General features: G+C 38.5%; 1 protein-coding gene across 1 annotated transcript in view; it reads left to right on the top strand.

Annotated features, from left to right (window-relative positions):
* Nucleotides 1-423: 423 nt before the first annotated feature.
* LOC104494765 (cyclin-dependent kinase 6-like) overlaps nucleotides 424-16,239 on the top strand; it is a 50,045-nt gene continuing 34,229 nt past the window's right edge. The window contains exon 1 of the mRNA XM_010137643.1: nucleotides 424-656. Coding sequence (XP_010135945.1) covers nucleotides 424-656 — 233 coding nt within the window. The remainder of the gene's footprint in view (nucleotides 657-16,239) is intronic.

Below are 16,239 nucleotides of genomic sequence, written 5' to 3' on the forward strand. Positions count from 1 at the left end.
CAGGGACATTGATACATGTGTCATCTGGATGGTTCACATCTTCCTTAGCACGTTCTTGCTTCACATGTAGCTATCTACTACATGAGCTTAATTTTCTCAGTTTGTGAACAATGCAAAGTAATGGAGTAAACTAAACTCACTTTTCTTGCTTGGTTTGTCCTCCAGATCTGATTGGCTTTACATAGACAATGCTCCCAAAGGCTGTATGATAATTCCTGGTGGCCAAAAGAGGAGGCACGTTGGGGCCTGTACAGAAGAGGAACGAGAGAAGGAGGGCAAGACTTTCCCACTGCCCCTCTGGCAGAGGTACCAAGTGTGTGGCCTGTCTGTAACACGAGCAAAGTACTAGTTTTCAGAAGGCGAGCAAGACCGAGAGCCACCCCAAGGCCTTTGGAGCACAGGAGGAAGAGGAGCGGTGCCAGCATGGATAAGGACAGCACAAACCTGGCTGACCAGCAATATGAATGTGTGGCTGAGATTGGGGAAGGAGCCTACGGGAAAGTGTTCAAAGCCCGAGACTTGAAGAATGGAGGTCGCTTTGTTGCGCTGAAGCGAGTACGGGTGCAGACCAGTGAGGAGGGGATGCCACTGTCCACCATCCGAGAGGTGGCAGTTTTGAGGCACCTGGAGACATTTGAGCACCCCAACGTGGTCAGGTGAGGAGGAGGGGCGGCGTCCCCGTCAGTGGGGTCCTAATTTTGGTACATTAATTGGGCAAGCAAGAATTTGAATCCATAAATGGACTAGACACTAGTTTGGGTTTGTGGATGAAGTGAGCACTAAACTGTGTACATGAAGTGTGGTTTGAGGTTTCAGCAGGCCATGGTGCTGCCTGCCAAACTCATCTCATCTCTGTGCATTGCCTCCCACACACACAAACACCCATCTCCAGAGGCATAGGTGTGTGACTCAAGTGTTTGAGTGGATGGGCAAGGAGCCATATATACACTATTTCCTCAGGCGTAAGAGAGAATGAAAAATACCAGCGTCTCCCTGGTTTTGTCTCCAGTGTTAGTTCTGCCAGCTGCAGCAGATTATTAGCAGCTCTATTCATCATCAAAATGGCAAAGATTATGAGAGCGGTAGTGGAATGTGCATTCCACCTTTTTAGATGCTTTTATAGAGGGTTGTAGATTACCATGTTAAAGAGAAGTAACAGCTTAAGACTTCAAGCTTTGCAGGTGGCCTTACGGTTGAATACTGTTTGGCTGGTACTGATTTCTCTGCCTGCTGATGATTGTGCTACCACGAGTGCAATGGTACAGACGTCAGACCTTGCTTGCAAAATGGTGGCAATGACCACAGGATGTCCTTTCTGTGGTGTTGGTAGCATAAACTCCAGATAAATGACCTGTGTTCTTGAATAGCTTCTCTCAGTGGTAAGCTGGCCCTACTGTAACCTCTTACATTTTTCTACAGCTGGAAACTTCCAGCAGCTTGTGAGTGTCTTTATTAATATTATAAACTTCAAGAAGTAAACTTCGCTTTGTAAATACCGAGTTATGCGATGATTTGAAGCTGGTCAGCATCTTGCTGATGATGCTGTATTAACAGGAATATTTCTTGTTATTTGGGTTATTGTTCATCTCAAGGCAGCATAATACAACAGTCTCATTTCTGTCTCAACTGATCAGGCAAAGCATGTGTATGCTGAAATACTGGTAATGGAGCGTGCATCACTGGTCTCACTGCAGTGAGCAATGGGATAGAGGGTGCAGATCAGACTTTTCCATTGCTTATCACGCAACTCCACAATTTGGTTAATAACCGTTGCTCTGACTGCTACCTAGCAATGCCAGAGGCTTAGTCGATAGATTTCAGAAGTGAGGCCATCTTTGTGTGGACGTGTTGTATTTGATCACTGAATCAAGTGGGTTGGTTTGCAGAAGAATGCACACGTGATTCTTCCTTGGCATTAGAGAGATAATGGAGATAATTGTTAAAATCTCTGAAATCTAGCCCAATAGCTTATAAGAGTAAATGAGGATTTAGTTGTCCTAGTTTAGATATTTATGTATTTGAAAATTGTGAACCTTCTTCAGGAATAATTCAACATAATAACACTTAACAAATTTTTCTGCCATTGAGATCTTTCCATATGAAGTAAAAGATTTTTTAAATCATCTCTCTAATCCTGAATTCAGCAAAATCATGAAAATAAAACTCGTTTTCCAAAGAGCTGTTTGATGAACTGACTATGCAGCTGCGGGTTTGTTTTGCTTGGGTTTATGTGCAGTGCAATCTTGACGTAGTGTTGCATAAATACTTTAAAGATTAAAATATTTTTACAAGTTTGAATGAAAATTCATTTTCTGCAAGCAGTAAGCATTTCAGCCAGCAATATGAGAATGTAGTTTCAATATGAAAATCTCTGGAAGTGTGTTCCAGGTCCTCATAGTGCTGTTGTAAAGCCTGTGCCTTTTGCCACGAGCAGCATTTCAGATGCAAGGGGTTGGTCTATGATGTATCAGGATGCTTGGGACCTCGGCTGCACGCCTTTTGCCACAGGCAGGCAGAGGACTAGAAGAAGAAATTTCAGACATTATCTTGTCTAAAATGCGAGGAAGGCTATTTAAAAAACTTAGCTCCTTTGTGTAGCGTGTTTTTAACCTGTAGAGCTATAAGGGGCACTATGGAGTGACTGAAACCGTATCCTTATAATGAAAGATTATTTGAAAATATTTAAATGTCTCAGTTCCGTTACAAAATACAGTAGAAGAGTTTGTAATTTATTGAAATTAAAGGTCTATTTTTGTGGTATGTAAATATACTCAGAAAAGGAAATAAGGAAATCTTCTCTAAAGGAAGATCTGCCATTTTAAGCAGCTGACCTAGCTGTACTTAATTATTGAACATATTAATCTCAAAAAAATGTTCAGTGCTTGGTCATGCATTCTGGTAACTGGTATCACGGCCAGGCTACTAAACAAAAGTAATGTCAAATGCATTCTCTACATCATTTTCAGAGCACTGGGATTACAACACAAATATTTGAAATCAGAATCTTTTCATTTTGAGGGGATGTCTAGCACTTCTCTGAATATTACAGGCATCTAGTCTGAGAGAAGAGAGAACTTCAAATAGCATGTTGAATCTGTTACCTCTGAGAAATGGCATGTGTGATCTATGAGTTGCTCACTACAAACCGACAGTCATTCTGTCAGCGAAAATTTAGACAGGCCTTAAACAGATGTGGCACTGTTGGTGCTCGGCTGTTGTACTCTGGCATCAGCTGATGCAGTGGCAGAAATCACAGGCTACATGAACTTACGCTGAATGTCATGCTGAACACAAGTGGTAGGAGCTCTGCAGTCCAGGGCTTCTTTGTCTCCATGAAGTGGTGCTGAACATGAAGAAGAGTCTGGTAAGGAAAAGACCTGGTGCTTGCTAGGCAGAGGTAGAGCTCTTGGCTGGTCATGGAGCCAGGATGCAAGACCAGTTTTGCTACCGTAGCTCAGGTTTCTCATGGTGGTGGTCAATTCACATTCTCTAAAATCCTGAGAAACACTTACAGCCAAAACTGATTTCCAATGCTTGTCATTGAGGATGGAAGAGAATTTTTTCTGCAAACTAGAAATGTCTAAATAGCATAGAATGGTTTTAAAAAATATATTTATCATATTTTTCCATGCTACCACTTGTTAATTTTGAGGGCTTGGTGTCACATTCCTTCTCTCCAAGTCTATCGTTATCATATTCGTACAATGAATGTAGGCTTTGAAATGTCCTTTGTAACTAGTAGGATGATTAAGGTGCCTCTCTACCTGACCTTTCAGATAGTAAGATGTAGTGCTTTACTAAAGCTTTACTATATACAGTAGTTAAATCTGGCAAAAGTTGGTCTGGCATTTATGTAACTTGGTGCTGTTCTGTTTGGGAAAAATGAAATATATGTAGACAAAGGACAAACTTTGCCAGGAATAAATGACATATTAGATTCAGGAAATTCCTGTGTGTAAAACTGGGACTATTCCTTGCTGCAGTGTATCAGTAAAAATTCCTCTTGTGTTTATAATGCTAAATTCAACAATATATTGTGTTCATTTTATCTCTCTCCTGCTGGTAATCAGAGGAATAATTTTCCCCTAATATTAATCATCCATCACACTGTGAATTTGCACTCTGGGAAGGTGATATACAAGAGAGAGTACTGTAATTCTTACCATGCTTGTTTTCTAACATGTATCTATTTAGCAGTTTTAATAGTGTTAAACCTTAGGTAAATAGACCAAACCTGCAAAGCTGTATACGTTTGCTTCCTGGTTCATAGTTTTTTGATAAATACAACTTTTTTAGTATTTTCATGGGTTAGTAAGTCTTCAATTTTAAAATCAACAAAATTATATTGAATATAATCTATTATAAAATAATATTATTATTTCAAAGATAAGTGTCAGAAATCTTGCCATTCAAGGTCATATAATAAGGAATTTAAGTTCTTAGTTCTCTCCCTGTTAACTTGCAGAATAGGTATCCCAGCTAGCTGACTTAGATTCAACAGATTGCTCTACCTAGCTGGAAGTATAACTGTTCCTCAGTCTTTTTAGTATTTAGGATCAGTGTGGAGGGAGCCCAGTAATTAGGACTATTTGCACTATTATGCCGTGTTCAAGGTTTTATATCCTTTTAAATCCATCAAAATATAAATGATACTGTAAACTGCTCTCTGTCAGCAATACTGTCATTTTGGTTTTTCCCTGCTTTTGCAATCCAGTGGTCCATGCTGTCATCTCTTGGTTTGCATTTTAGTACTTGGTAGAGACCATCAACTGATTCCCTTGGCAAGACAATCTGAGTTTGGCTGTGGCACATGTGACTCCCCCACCCCCACGTGCCTTGACATAAGGACCAGCACTTGACTGGTCCCAGAAGTGTATGGTGTCTTGGCGCTTAAAATTGCCTTTTACTTCAGGGGTGTATTTTGTACGCGTCGTAAAATTCCCTGTCTAAGCTGATAGAAAGAGCATTCAGAACGCACCTGTAGCAGCTCATCAATACCTAGCTAACCAATTTGATCTTGTAGTGCTTTTGCTTTGCTCTGTTTGCTAAACTGAAGTGATATGGAAACATGCAGAGGGAAAAGAATTTCAAACGGTAATAGCTAATTTTGTTTCTCTTCCCAGTTTGTGGTGACGCTGATATTGGCTGCTGGCTTTATTACTGTACTCTTCATAAGGATGATCTTTTCAAAATCACTGAGATGTTCCATCCCGTCAAGTGAAACATTTCTATTTTAGGGGGTGTTTTTCTCCAGTGAATTCTGCTTCCTTCCTTACTTCCTTTTTCTGCCAAGCTAATGTTAAACTTCTAGTGTGTGACATCATTCTTACAGATCAGTATTGTGCTGTATTGTGTGATACAATTTATTTTTGTGTAGCAACACTCATATGGCATCTGGCAGGCCCCTGGAGAGAAAGAAATTGTTACGTCTACATTGCTAGGTCTTGCGCCCAGAAGGAGAAAAATAAGATGCAGGAATGGAGTAAAGCAGAAGAAACTGAACTCAAAACTTGCCAGGGTTACAGGGATTAATGTGACAGATGAGTCTCAGCTGAGGTAGAAGAGGTGGATGAGTAATGGGAAGGAAAAATTGAATGAGCTTCAGAGTCAGTTTTAGCCTAATACAAACAGGATGGTCTTCAAGGCAGGTGTTAAGGCGGGAAGTGCGTTGGCGGGAGAGAGGCATTTCCAGGCTGGAGAGTGGTGGTGGTCGGAGGGTAACATACATGGTGCCTGCACTGACTGACTGGCTGCTGCAAGAAGGGACACTGCAAAGGTCTTGAGGAGGGAGGGGCTGCCTACCTGGAAATATGGCTTCTCTGATGGCAAGAGGACAAAGGGGAACAATGCAGTTGACAATGAACAGGGTTTGGCAGTAGGCAAGATTTGGAGGAGTTTGTTGGGTTGGCAGAGAACATCGTGAAGCGACTGCTCATGAAAGCTGGCCTGCCGTCGTCTGCTTGCAACCCTACAGTACACAGAATAAGCACATACAGGGAAAATAAGTGATATTCTTCCTGTCGATATGAATTGTTTATTAGTAATGAATGTGATGATTTAGTTTGAATACATGGTCTGCCAGAAACAGGACAAGATAAGAGCATGTCAGGAAGGAAGGATTGAATATGGAATAGCCTTCTGAGCCTTAGGAAATTCAGTTTCTGGACTGAGTACAAGCTTTCTTCAAAAAGTATTTTATCTTATTTTGAATCTAAGCTTTCTACAAAAACCGTGTTTCCAGTCTTTGTGTGAGTAAATGTTAGTAATTTTAGATTATGTCCAGTGCTCCCTTCCCTCTTTAAATCTGTGGATGGTTGTGTCTGTGCTCTCCTTGAAAAGATCTAGTCTTGCTGGGGCCTGTTCAGAATGGAGAACCAACTCATTTCACCACAGCCATTGCTGGTGACATCCTGTGACTGCCAGGCAGTGTCAGCCTCCCCTGGATTAATGGAGTAGAGTCCAGGATTCAAAACTGAGCCTTGAGAAGGACAGGAGAGTGGATGGTCCACTGCTGCAAACAGGGGCCAGGGTAGATTAGTTGTGACTTTCCAGCTTGCTTCATGGTACCTACCACTGGCTGAAGTATGGAGCAGAGCAGGGAGAAGGAAAGTGCTTGCTTTACAGGTGTTTGAAAAAGAGTGGGCTGGAGGCTCTGGCTTAGCAAAACACTGAGTCATTCACATACACTCAGTGAGATTTAAGTCAATGAAGTTTAGCGCAGGTGTAAGTCCGTTATCAAATAGAAATAGGTATGATATTAAATATGCACTGTATTTTAAAATGCCTTTCTGAATACAGTTCAGGGACAATACATAAGAGTATGATTCACAGTTTCTTATTCATGTATACCATTAACTAGAAGCCTTATTTCTAGAGAATTTTTCTATTAAAATAAATCATACAGAATTAATAGTATAACTATCCTGATATAGCCATAATGTAAATTTGGCATCAAGAGTGGTTCTAAATTTTTACATTTATTTTATCCAATTTCATAACCCTAAATAAAATAGAAGTTGCCGTTCATTCCAAATCTTTGCGGCTGTATATAACGCATTTGTTTTTTACTCCTTGTGTGAAATCTAGTTGTTTCCCAGTTTGGCTGAACAAATTGATTCTTAGTGATCTAACAATTTATCGAAAGATAACTGTGCCCATATAGATATATTACTAAGCTCTGTTTTCTTCACTCTGAAGCAAGGAAATTTCTCCTCCTATTTGTTCTTCATATGTTTTTCTTATATTCTGAAAAATATTTTATATTGCACATGCTGTTAAATATAACAGCTTTATCTTTAAACTTTAAATCATTGGCATTTAATGAACAAACCACTTTAGAATTTTCCAAGGAGTGATTTTTTCCATCATGTACTTTGACATTTTCCATTTGGGAAGCCTCCATTTGGGAAGCTTTTGGTGAGATTATCATCTAAGAGTGACTGTTGAATGAGTGACAGTTTCAAAATACCTCATTGCATCCAAATTATTGTATTGATTTTCCTATTTATTTATGTACCCTTAGCCTTTGAAAGTTTGTCCTATCCTTAGAAAATGTTTACAAGGAAATATTACACTAAATAATCCTTTTAAAATCAGGTCTTAGAATTCTAACAACTCAGTTGTGTTTTCTTTAGGCAGAGCAAAGAATATTTTAAGTGAGTAATAAGAAAGTCTTTCATACAGTGCTCTAGGTGTCTTTTTAGGGCTTTAGAAGAAATGGGTCTGTAGCCTAAGAAGCATTCCGCAAAATTTTAGGACCAGGTAATGGTTTTGGATACCTAAATACAGGATATACTGGGATGTGCCAATTTGCTGATATTGGTAGAGTTGCCCTGGGGTAGATTTCCCAAGATATACCTAGAAAACAATTTACAAACTTTGCAAAAAGTTCTGTACTGTTTTAAAATTGTTCATACTATCAGTGACTGGTTATCACTCTGGATTTTATTTAACAGGTGGCTGGTCTTTTTCTTAGTAAAAGAAAATTAAAAAAAACCCTCACATATAAGTTAATCTTTGCAGGAATTTCCCATATTTAATGATCGAAAACTTGATTCTAGTGCAGATGAATCATGCTGAGTTTAAATGAAACCGATTGAATTTGGACTTTTGCAACATTAGTCAGTGAAGAATGTTACATATTTTGATAGAATCAGAGAAAGGAAGTGAGAAATAGAGTGGAAAAGGCTGTGTGATTTGTTTTTTTTCTTTCTCTTTTATATGAAGCTTTAGCTAGTCTTTTAATACCCATTTGAATTGTGGTCACTTATGAAAAATAACTGAAGGTGTCTGTTGCTGTTCAATAATGTCAAAGAATTCTCTTCTCTGTTAAATTGTTTAATTACAAACTGGAAATTTCAGTACTTTTTGTTCACTGTTTCTTCAGTTAGCATATTTCTAGGAGCATTCAATGAATGTAATTCCTAGCTGCACTGTTGCTTTTGTTTCTCTTCATCTGTGGAGCCAGGGCTCTACTGTAAGGATAGAATTCTATCACTTTTTTTTTCTTTTCACATTTGATGTGGTATTTGCATACAGCTGCAGAGTAGACAGTTACCTTTGAAAAGAACATTTGGCTGGTTTAATTTGATTAGAGCAAACCACCTCAATCATTTCTGAAATAAGACCGTTTTCATTTTAACTTGGCAGTAGGAGTGGGGAATGTACTGACTGTGCTTAGATGTTTGGGGGAGGACTCGTCTGGATACACAGCTACCGCCAAAGTGAAACAACCTAGGGGACTTTGCCCACTCTGCTCCTTCCCCATAAAAAGGGAGGGCTATCTTTACAACCTAGAGATTGAAGCCATTGAATGTCACATTTAACTTTCTCTCCTTATGATAAGGGCTCCGTGTGAGTGTTTCTACAAAAAAATGGAAACCTTTAATCAATAGAAATATATAATCATAGATTTTTTTTTTTTTTAAAAGTTGTATTAAAACCAGATATAGGATATGAAACTCTTTGGTTTACAACAAACTTAAACATCCCTAGCAACAGCATTTTGAATAAAGTTATAATAAATCCAACATATAAATAGAAATGTGGTGGGTTTCTTATATTGTATCAGTGTTAAAATTGTATCCCTTTTAGTAAGTCTTAGTAAGATTCCCACATTCTGTCACTCTCCTAGCTTTGACTTTGTGATATTGTGATGGTTTTTAATTTGGCTTATTAAAGATGAAATTAGGTTATTTAGATTTACAGTATTATGTATTATATATGATTTTTGCTTTTCAGTTGCCCTCACTGGTGATCAAATAATTTTCCTAGAAAAACTCCTGTGGCTGTCTAGAACACCAGTGTGTCTCATAATAAATGATAGCCCTTCAATAAATTATGGTCAGAGAGTATTCTCCAGAAGAGGCAGTTCTGATCTTTAAGTGCTCTGACTTTGCAGTAGTGGATCATTACACATACAATGTTTTAGCCAGAACATTGCAGTTGAAGGAAGATCTTCTGAGTATTCTTGTATTATGTTCTGAAAGCTAATATGCAATTAACTGTTCATCTGTTAGCTGCCTAACGCTCACCACTAATGGGGGAATTGCATCCATGTCTTCCCGCTAAACCAAGAATGCAGTTGTAAATTTGAGGCTTGAGTTTCTGCCAGTGAAGTTAAAGTCCATAGAACAACACTGATTCAAGCAGGTCTGGTTGTTCAAATCATAATTTCCTAATATTAAGATGAACAGAAATGTGTTAGGACAGGCAGACTGTGCAGAGGAGTCCCATCAAGCACGCACATTTGAGAATTCACCTTTCAGATTTTAGATGCTGCAACGATTGAGTTCACCAAACTGGAGTATAAAAGTAGTTGTTTCATTAGGAGGTTTTTCACCGGTACAAACTCAGAGTTTCTGTTTACCTGCTTTGCTCCTCCTAATTACATTCCCTTTTAGCACTACAGTTCATTCTTCTCTACCTCAGTATGTACCCTCTGAAATATTTGATGTCTGTCTCTGCATTGTCACCTAATGCTGTGCTTTTTCTAAATTCCAGGAGGCATCACAGACACAGTAATTTCACTGCTATGTACATCTCCCTTCTTCAAGAGAAAATGCTTCCATAGCTACAATTAGAGACTTTCTGATTGCTGTGCAGCATTGAAAGTTTATGTCTAACTTGTTATTCACTAGCCCAGCACTAGAGCCTTTATTACTGATTTCCAGGTTTCTTCAGGATGATGAAAGCTAATGACCTATATTTTTCTCCACTAGAAAGTAGGTTATAAGGCGAATCTTGTTTTGATAGTTTTATCTAACGTCATACTTCGTTTCTATTTGTGATCTTTACGAGATAGAGATTGAGCAGCCTCTGCACTTTTAATTAGTGTTCTTTATCCTTAGATAACCTTCTAGATTGTTAATGGAGATAGGCCTACCCACTGGTCTTTGTGGTTTCCTTGCAGACATCTTTGATCGATTTGTTGCCTTAATGTGTATCTCTGCTATTTATAAAACACTGAGCAACAAGTTTTGATCAAAGCAATAATACCCATATCCAGACAGGTTTGAATCAATGACTATACTCTGGAAAACAGAATCTCATTCAGTCTCATTAAAATTAAAAGATTTAGCATTCTTGTAACGGCCCAGGCGAGTTAGTGCTTCTGCAGAACTGTGCACCTCTATCTCTTCATTGCATGGAATCCCGTTGATCACATTGCCTTTACATTTGTAACATCAGTTAAAAAAAAATTACCTGGCATTACTTAATTTTATGCTGCTTATCATTCATGTTGTCTCTTCTTAAGCTATCAAGATGGTTTTATTGCTTTTTAATTTTATTTGGTCAGATTAAAACATCCTTTAGAGATGTCAGTTATTTCAAAAGCAAATTTTATGCAGTAGTGAAAAAATACAAACAGAAATGAGACTTGAACTGAAGACCATGGCAGTACAATAGCAAGAATAGTTAGGAGTTGCACAGATGAGTCAGGTAACTCATTTGGCTAAGAATGAAAGGTGTTTATGGCTATAGACAAATCCCAGATAGCTGAATAACACTGATGTCTTTTTAGAAGACATTTTAAGTGTATTGGAATGTCCCAAATCAATAGGATATTGTGATGTCTGTAAGAAAATACATTTCAAAGACTGCCTGGTTTCCAGTAACACAGAGTTGAGAGATGATAAGACCATTCTGCAGAAACAAAGCTTGAGTCATAAAAAGCAAATTTAAATCTTCTACCATCCTCTAGATCAGTGAAACTGCAGTAGCTACTTTAAGAGATTCTTATAGTCAAGACACACAGTCATAGTGGCCACAATAATTAAATCTGATGTTTTGTGGAAAAGGATGGTTCCCAAACTTGATGTAGTAACAATAGGCTTTAGAGAAGAGATTAAGAAACAGAAGGTAATCAAAACTTCAAGAGCCAACGGGAAGGATATGAAAATGCTTAGATTTAGTGGATATATACTTAAATGGAGAATTGCTCGGTTTTTCACTTGGGTCACACTTTCCCTGGTGTGGTACTCTGTCCGCTCACTGGAAAACCTGGCTACTGCTGTGGATCTGTAGAACTTCCTGGGTGCCAGATAGAGCAGGACGGTTTAAACGTATTTGTTGCTCGCACTGTCTGGAGGGGTGGGTGATGTCAAAGGGAGGCACCAAACTTTCTCAACCCCTTTTATGGCTCTGCTCCAGGATATCATGACGGAGGCACAGAAGATACACAGTCATGCACAAAAAAAAAAAAACAAAAAAAAACCCAAAAAACCAGGAAGGTAAGATGATTGTGAGTAGACGTCTAACCATCTGAATATTAAAAGTATACTCCATCCTAGTCATTTAGAGTCTCCCCATAGTGAGTGCAGAGAGAGGATGTGCTTTCTGAGAATAATTCTTCCCGCTCACCCTCCAAACCCACCCTGGAGCAGAGTGAATTGCCCGCTAGAAACACTTGCCTCTCTTGTTGACTGCAGAGAGTACCCAGGTGGCTAATGCAGAGTGGACAGCCAACTGTAACCTGCTACAGCTGGGTGAGATTACTAGTTTGGTTCAAGTTTGAAGGTGGACAGTGGAAACATTAGCAAGGAGTTTGTATTGTGAATGAGAGAAGTTACAAAAGCAAATAGGAAATTATTTTGGGGGTGAGGAATGAAAAGCTAGTGTTGAAATCAGAGGGCACTTGAACTATGAGAAATTAGAGGAGGTAATTGAATAAGAAGTTAATATTATAGGGGAAATTAATTTTTTTCTTTACCAAAGTCTGTAGTGTATGGATTGTTGGTAAGGTTTTGTACAAGACACTTCTTTTATCAGTTGACCAAAATTGTGTACTTTTCCTAAAGCAGAGTGTGGGATTCTGTGAAATGTACTGACTTTAGACAATCTGCTTCTAGTTTGTGCTTGGCATAAAAGTACTAAGGGGAACAGGGTGTAGCTGGAATGGGTGGGCATTGCCTGGTTACCCTGCACCAGATTTTAAGTTCCTGCAGAAGCCATTTTGGTCAAAACTTGTTGATCTTTTACAAAAGGAAGAGTAGCTGAGGATGTGTGTTGGAGACAGCCAGTCATGCAGCCTGCAAGTGGTTTACGGCACCTTGTGAAGCTTTTTCAGGTGTATTTTCTCGTGCATTTTTCTCATTTCCCTTCGCTCTGCCATACTGGTACAAATACATAATTTTAAAGGCTTTAGAGAATATTTAGATAGTGGGATTATGTATCTCCTTTTAATATCGATCCTTTTTTCAATTTTTCAAATCTTGCAAAATTTGATGATAAAATTGATGATAAAATTTCCATCTTTAAAGTGCATTATTTACTCAGTTCCAGAACTCATTCATGCCAGAGCACATCTATACAAAGATATTGCAATTTCATCTTGTCGGCTTTTAAATGGAGGCACTTCTTAAAAAGACTGTTGTGTTCTTGAAATAATTTAACTAAAATTTTCTGAATGGACATGATTGTCACAGTATTTATGATATACTGATCACCATCATTTTCACAAGCCTGAAAAAGTGTTTGTGTGCTTTGGAAAATCTAAATCCATGTCACTTCTCTGCCTTATGGAGTGAAAACATGTGAACTGTACTGCACTTAGATCAATAGTCACATATCACAGGGGCTTGCATACAGAGGCATGGAAATGAAGACTACTGTGTCTTCCTGGGTTTAGCAAAAAAAACGAAAAACAAAAAACCTACTACTCTGTATGTTTTTTCCAAATGGACTTGAGACAGATACTTCTCAGTGAAATATTTTCATGATCCAGACACAGACTATTATTTCAAAACATATAGATGTCAGTTGTGATGTCTGAAAACCAACCATGCCAGCATGATAAGTAGGTAAGGGAAACCACCAGAAAGTTAGCCTTTTTCTTCACAGAGTCACTTCAAATCTGTGATAATTCAGAAAGCAGCTGAATGGACCTTTATAAAACATATGAACTAAGTCACTTCTAAGTGGAGACAGCTGGGGTCTATTTAATATCCTGTGTAAAATAGTAGAGGTCAGCTTCCTGGAATAACTTAGGAGTTTTATTTCACCAGTATCCTACTGCTGCAGGAACCTGGAATGACAGTGAAGCTCTTTAACTGAAAAGAGCCGCAGGGAAAAGCTCCAGGGCTGTAGCTCTTGTTCTAGCTCTGCATTTGGTGTGGCAGGGTAGGAAGCTCTTGTGGCCTGCGGTATCTGCGCATCCCGATAAGTGCCTGTTGCATGGGTGCTTATTAATGCAGGCAACTAGCCTAATCTTTTTCTTCCAATCCTATGTTCTTATGATTTAGGCATTGGGATATGAACTGAAAATCATCGAGAAGTGACATGTTGCACAAGTGATTCTCTAATGTGACCCTAAATATCTATGTTACATTGTAATTTGGGACCTTGATTCCTAAATCACTTAACTTACCTTGACAGTTTTATGATGTCTTTTTGTCTCCTTGCAGTTAATGCAGCCATATCTTTGCTATCTAAGATCATGCATTTTTCTTAATGTGTTCCCTGTATCTATTAAATTTAATTACTCTCCACTCTTTGAGTTAGCAATCTTCTAACTCCTTCTATTACATTGTATAGTTGTCTTTGTAGGCCATTGCCACTGGTAGGTGGCACACACACCCCTCACACATCCTCACAGAAATTACACAATATAGGAATTGATGTAATCTGTAGTCCAGAGACACCTTAATTAAAAGCCTGTGGTACAATAAAAATTAGAATTCCTATAAAAATTGTGCATAAATAATGATGTCCAGTATGATCACATACATTTCAAGGTGTGAAAATTTGGCTTTTTCTTGACTACATATTTAAATAGAAGATAAAAGGAAGCTATAAAGAAGAACTAAGAGGGATAATTGTTTCTGTTAGAAGGAAAAAAGATGGAAACTGAAAAAAATCCCAATAAGTAGCGTGCTACTTGAATAGGCAAGCAGACCACCACCAGAAGGGGCTTTTGTAGACTGTTCTGATTCTGTAGACCTTGTATGGTGTGTAGTGTTGCCTGTTTAGTCAACTGTACAAAGACTTGAGACCATCAGTGGTATCAGTTTCTGTGCTTTTTCTCCAAACAGAGGTAAATAGGGTGACTGTAGAGTTTGGGGATGGATTAGAGAAAATAATGAGGAGCAGCTCCTTTAGCCCTTGATGTCTCTTGTGTTATTCTTAAAATTAAAATAATTACAATAAAACAATTCACATATGGCTTAGAAAGGATTAGAACATTTCCATCTCACCCAACGTTTTTCTGAAGTGAGAAGGAGCACATAGTTTAGGGAATGGTGTAAGAGCAGGACAGGTCTGAAGTGATAATTCCTGGCAAATTAAGGCTTGACAGTTTTGACACCAATTTGCTCTATGATCTTAAGTAATCTGTGTCTGCTGCTTTGTAAGTAAGTCCATGCAGTATTTGCAGGCAAATGTGAGCCAGCCCTGCCTCATCCCCAGGCAGATGCCTACTCACTCTGCCAGTGCTTTGAGCCAGCTGGATGCTGCATAGCCATGTTAGCCCTGTGGAGCCTCAGCCATTCCACTCTGCTGTCCTCAGGTCTTCCTCGGCTCAGCCTGAGCTGAGCTGACGCTGGCTGCCTGTCTTTCAAAAATCTGAAAGGTGATGTAAAACAACCAAAACGCAGTCTTGTCATGTATGTACATCTGACATACACGATCATTTACAAAATGCTGAATATATTTCAAAATATCCATGCATTAAAATGTAAACCCTCATCTCATGTTGCTAAAAGATGCCTCAAAAGAAATAGTTTCCTTTGCCATGAGGTAATAAAATCGAATAAAATTTATTGCCGGCTCAAAATGCTTCTAACACCTCATTTTCATTGCCAAACTCTGAAAATAATCTTTAATTTGTTTTCTTGTGCATATGTGTGCAAAAGCTTAAAGGAAATTCTTAAAGAGCTGTACAGCCTCTAGAATACTTTGCTCCATGTGCATTAATCTTTAAATGGCTGGCTCCCCATGCCATGTAAACCATGGCTGGAAAAGGAAGAACCGTGTATTAGACATTTACCTGAAGAAATGGAGGATGAAAGCACCTGAGAATCTTACAGAAGTAGACGTTTTTAGTTTTCTTTGCATGTGCTGTGAATTAATTTAAAATAAAAAATAAAAAAAGACAGCTTAGTAGAAGAAATGACGTGTCAGCCAAGGAGCTTATATGGCTACGTGTGAATGACTGTGAATGGGAAAAAGAGCAACCATGAAGTCTACATTTTTGAAAACTTGTAAGATGTAGTGTCTTAAATTCTGATGAAACATGTAAAGAATTCGCATGCTAATGAAAACGAGAATCCCTTTTTATGTACTGAGTGTTTTAAGAGCAATTGCCCCCTGGCTAAATTTATTAAGCCAGCAAAAACTTGTAAATTTCTATTGAAGATTTATTAGTCCCATTTGTTTCTGTTCTGTACAACATGAATATTAAACTCAGTCCTGCAAGTTTGTCACAGGTGAAACTCCCCTTCAAATTAAAGGAAATTCTGGACCTGAGCCAAAGCTAGTTAAATACATATACTGACTTCATGCGGCTTAGGTAAAGGCTGTTTCTTGTGTGCAGAGCTTTTTTGGGTTGATCCTGAACTGGGGTGGGAGGTGTCGAATGAAAAGGGCAGAGGCATTTTCAGTGCCTTTTTTATTTCTTTCAACTTCTCTCTCATTTTAAGTTCCTCATGAGAAGAAATATTTTTCAATATCTTCAAAAATCAATTGAACATAATCTGGAATCCTACCAAGTATAATTGCTCAGTTATAGTCTTCCTGGGAAAG

Source organism: Buceros rhinoceros, unplaced genomic scaffold, assembly GCF_000710305.1.
Source record: "Buceros rhinoceros silvestris isolate BGI_N320 unplaced genomic scaffold, ASM71030v1 scaffold19036, whole genome shotgun sequence".
Lineage (NCBI taxonomy): Eukaryota > Metazoa > Chordata > Aves > Bucerotiformes > Bucerotidae > Buceros > Buceros rhinoceros.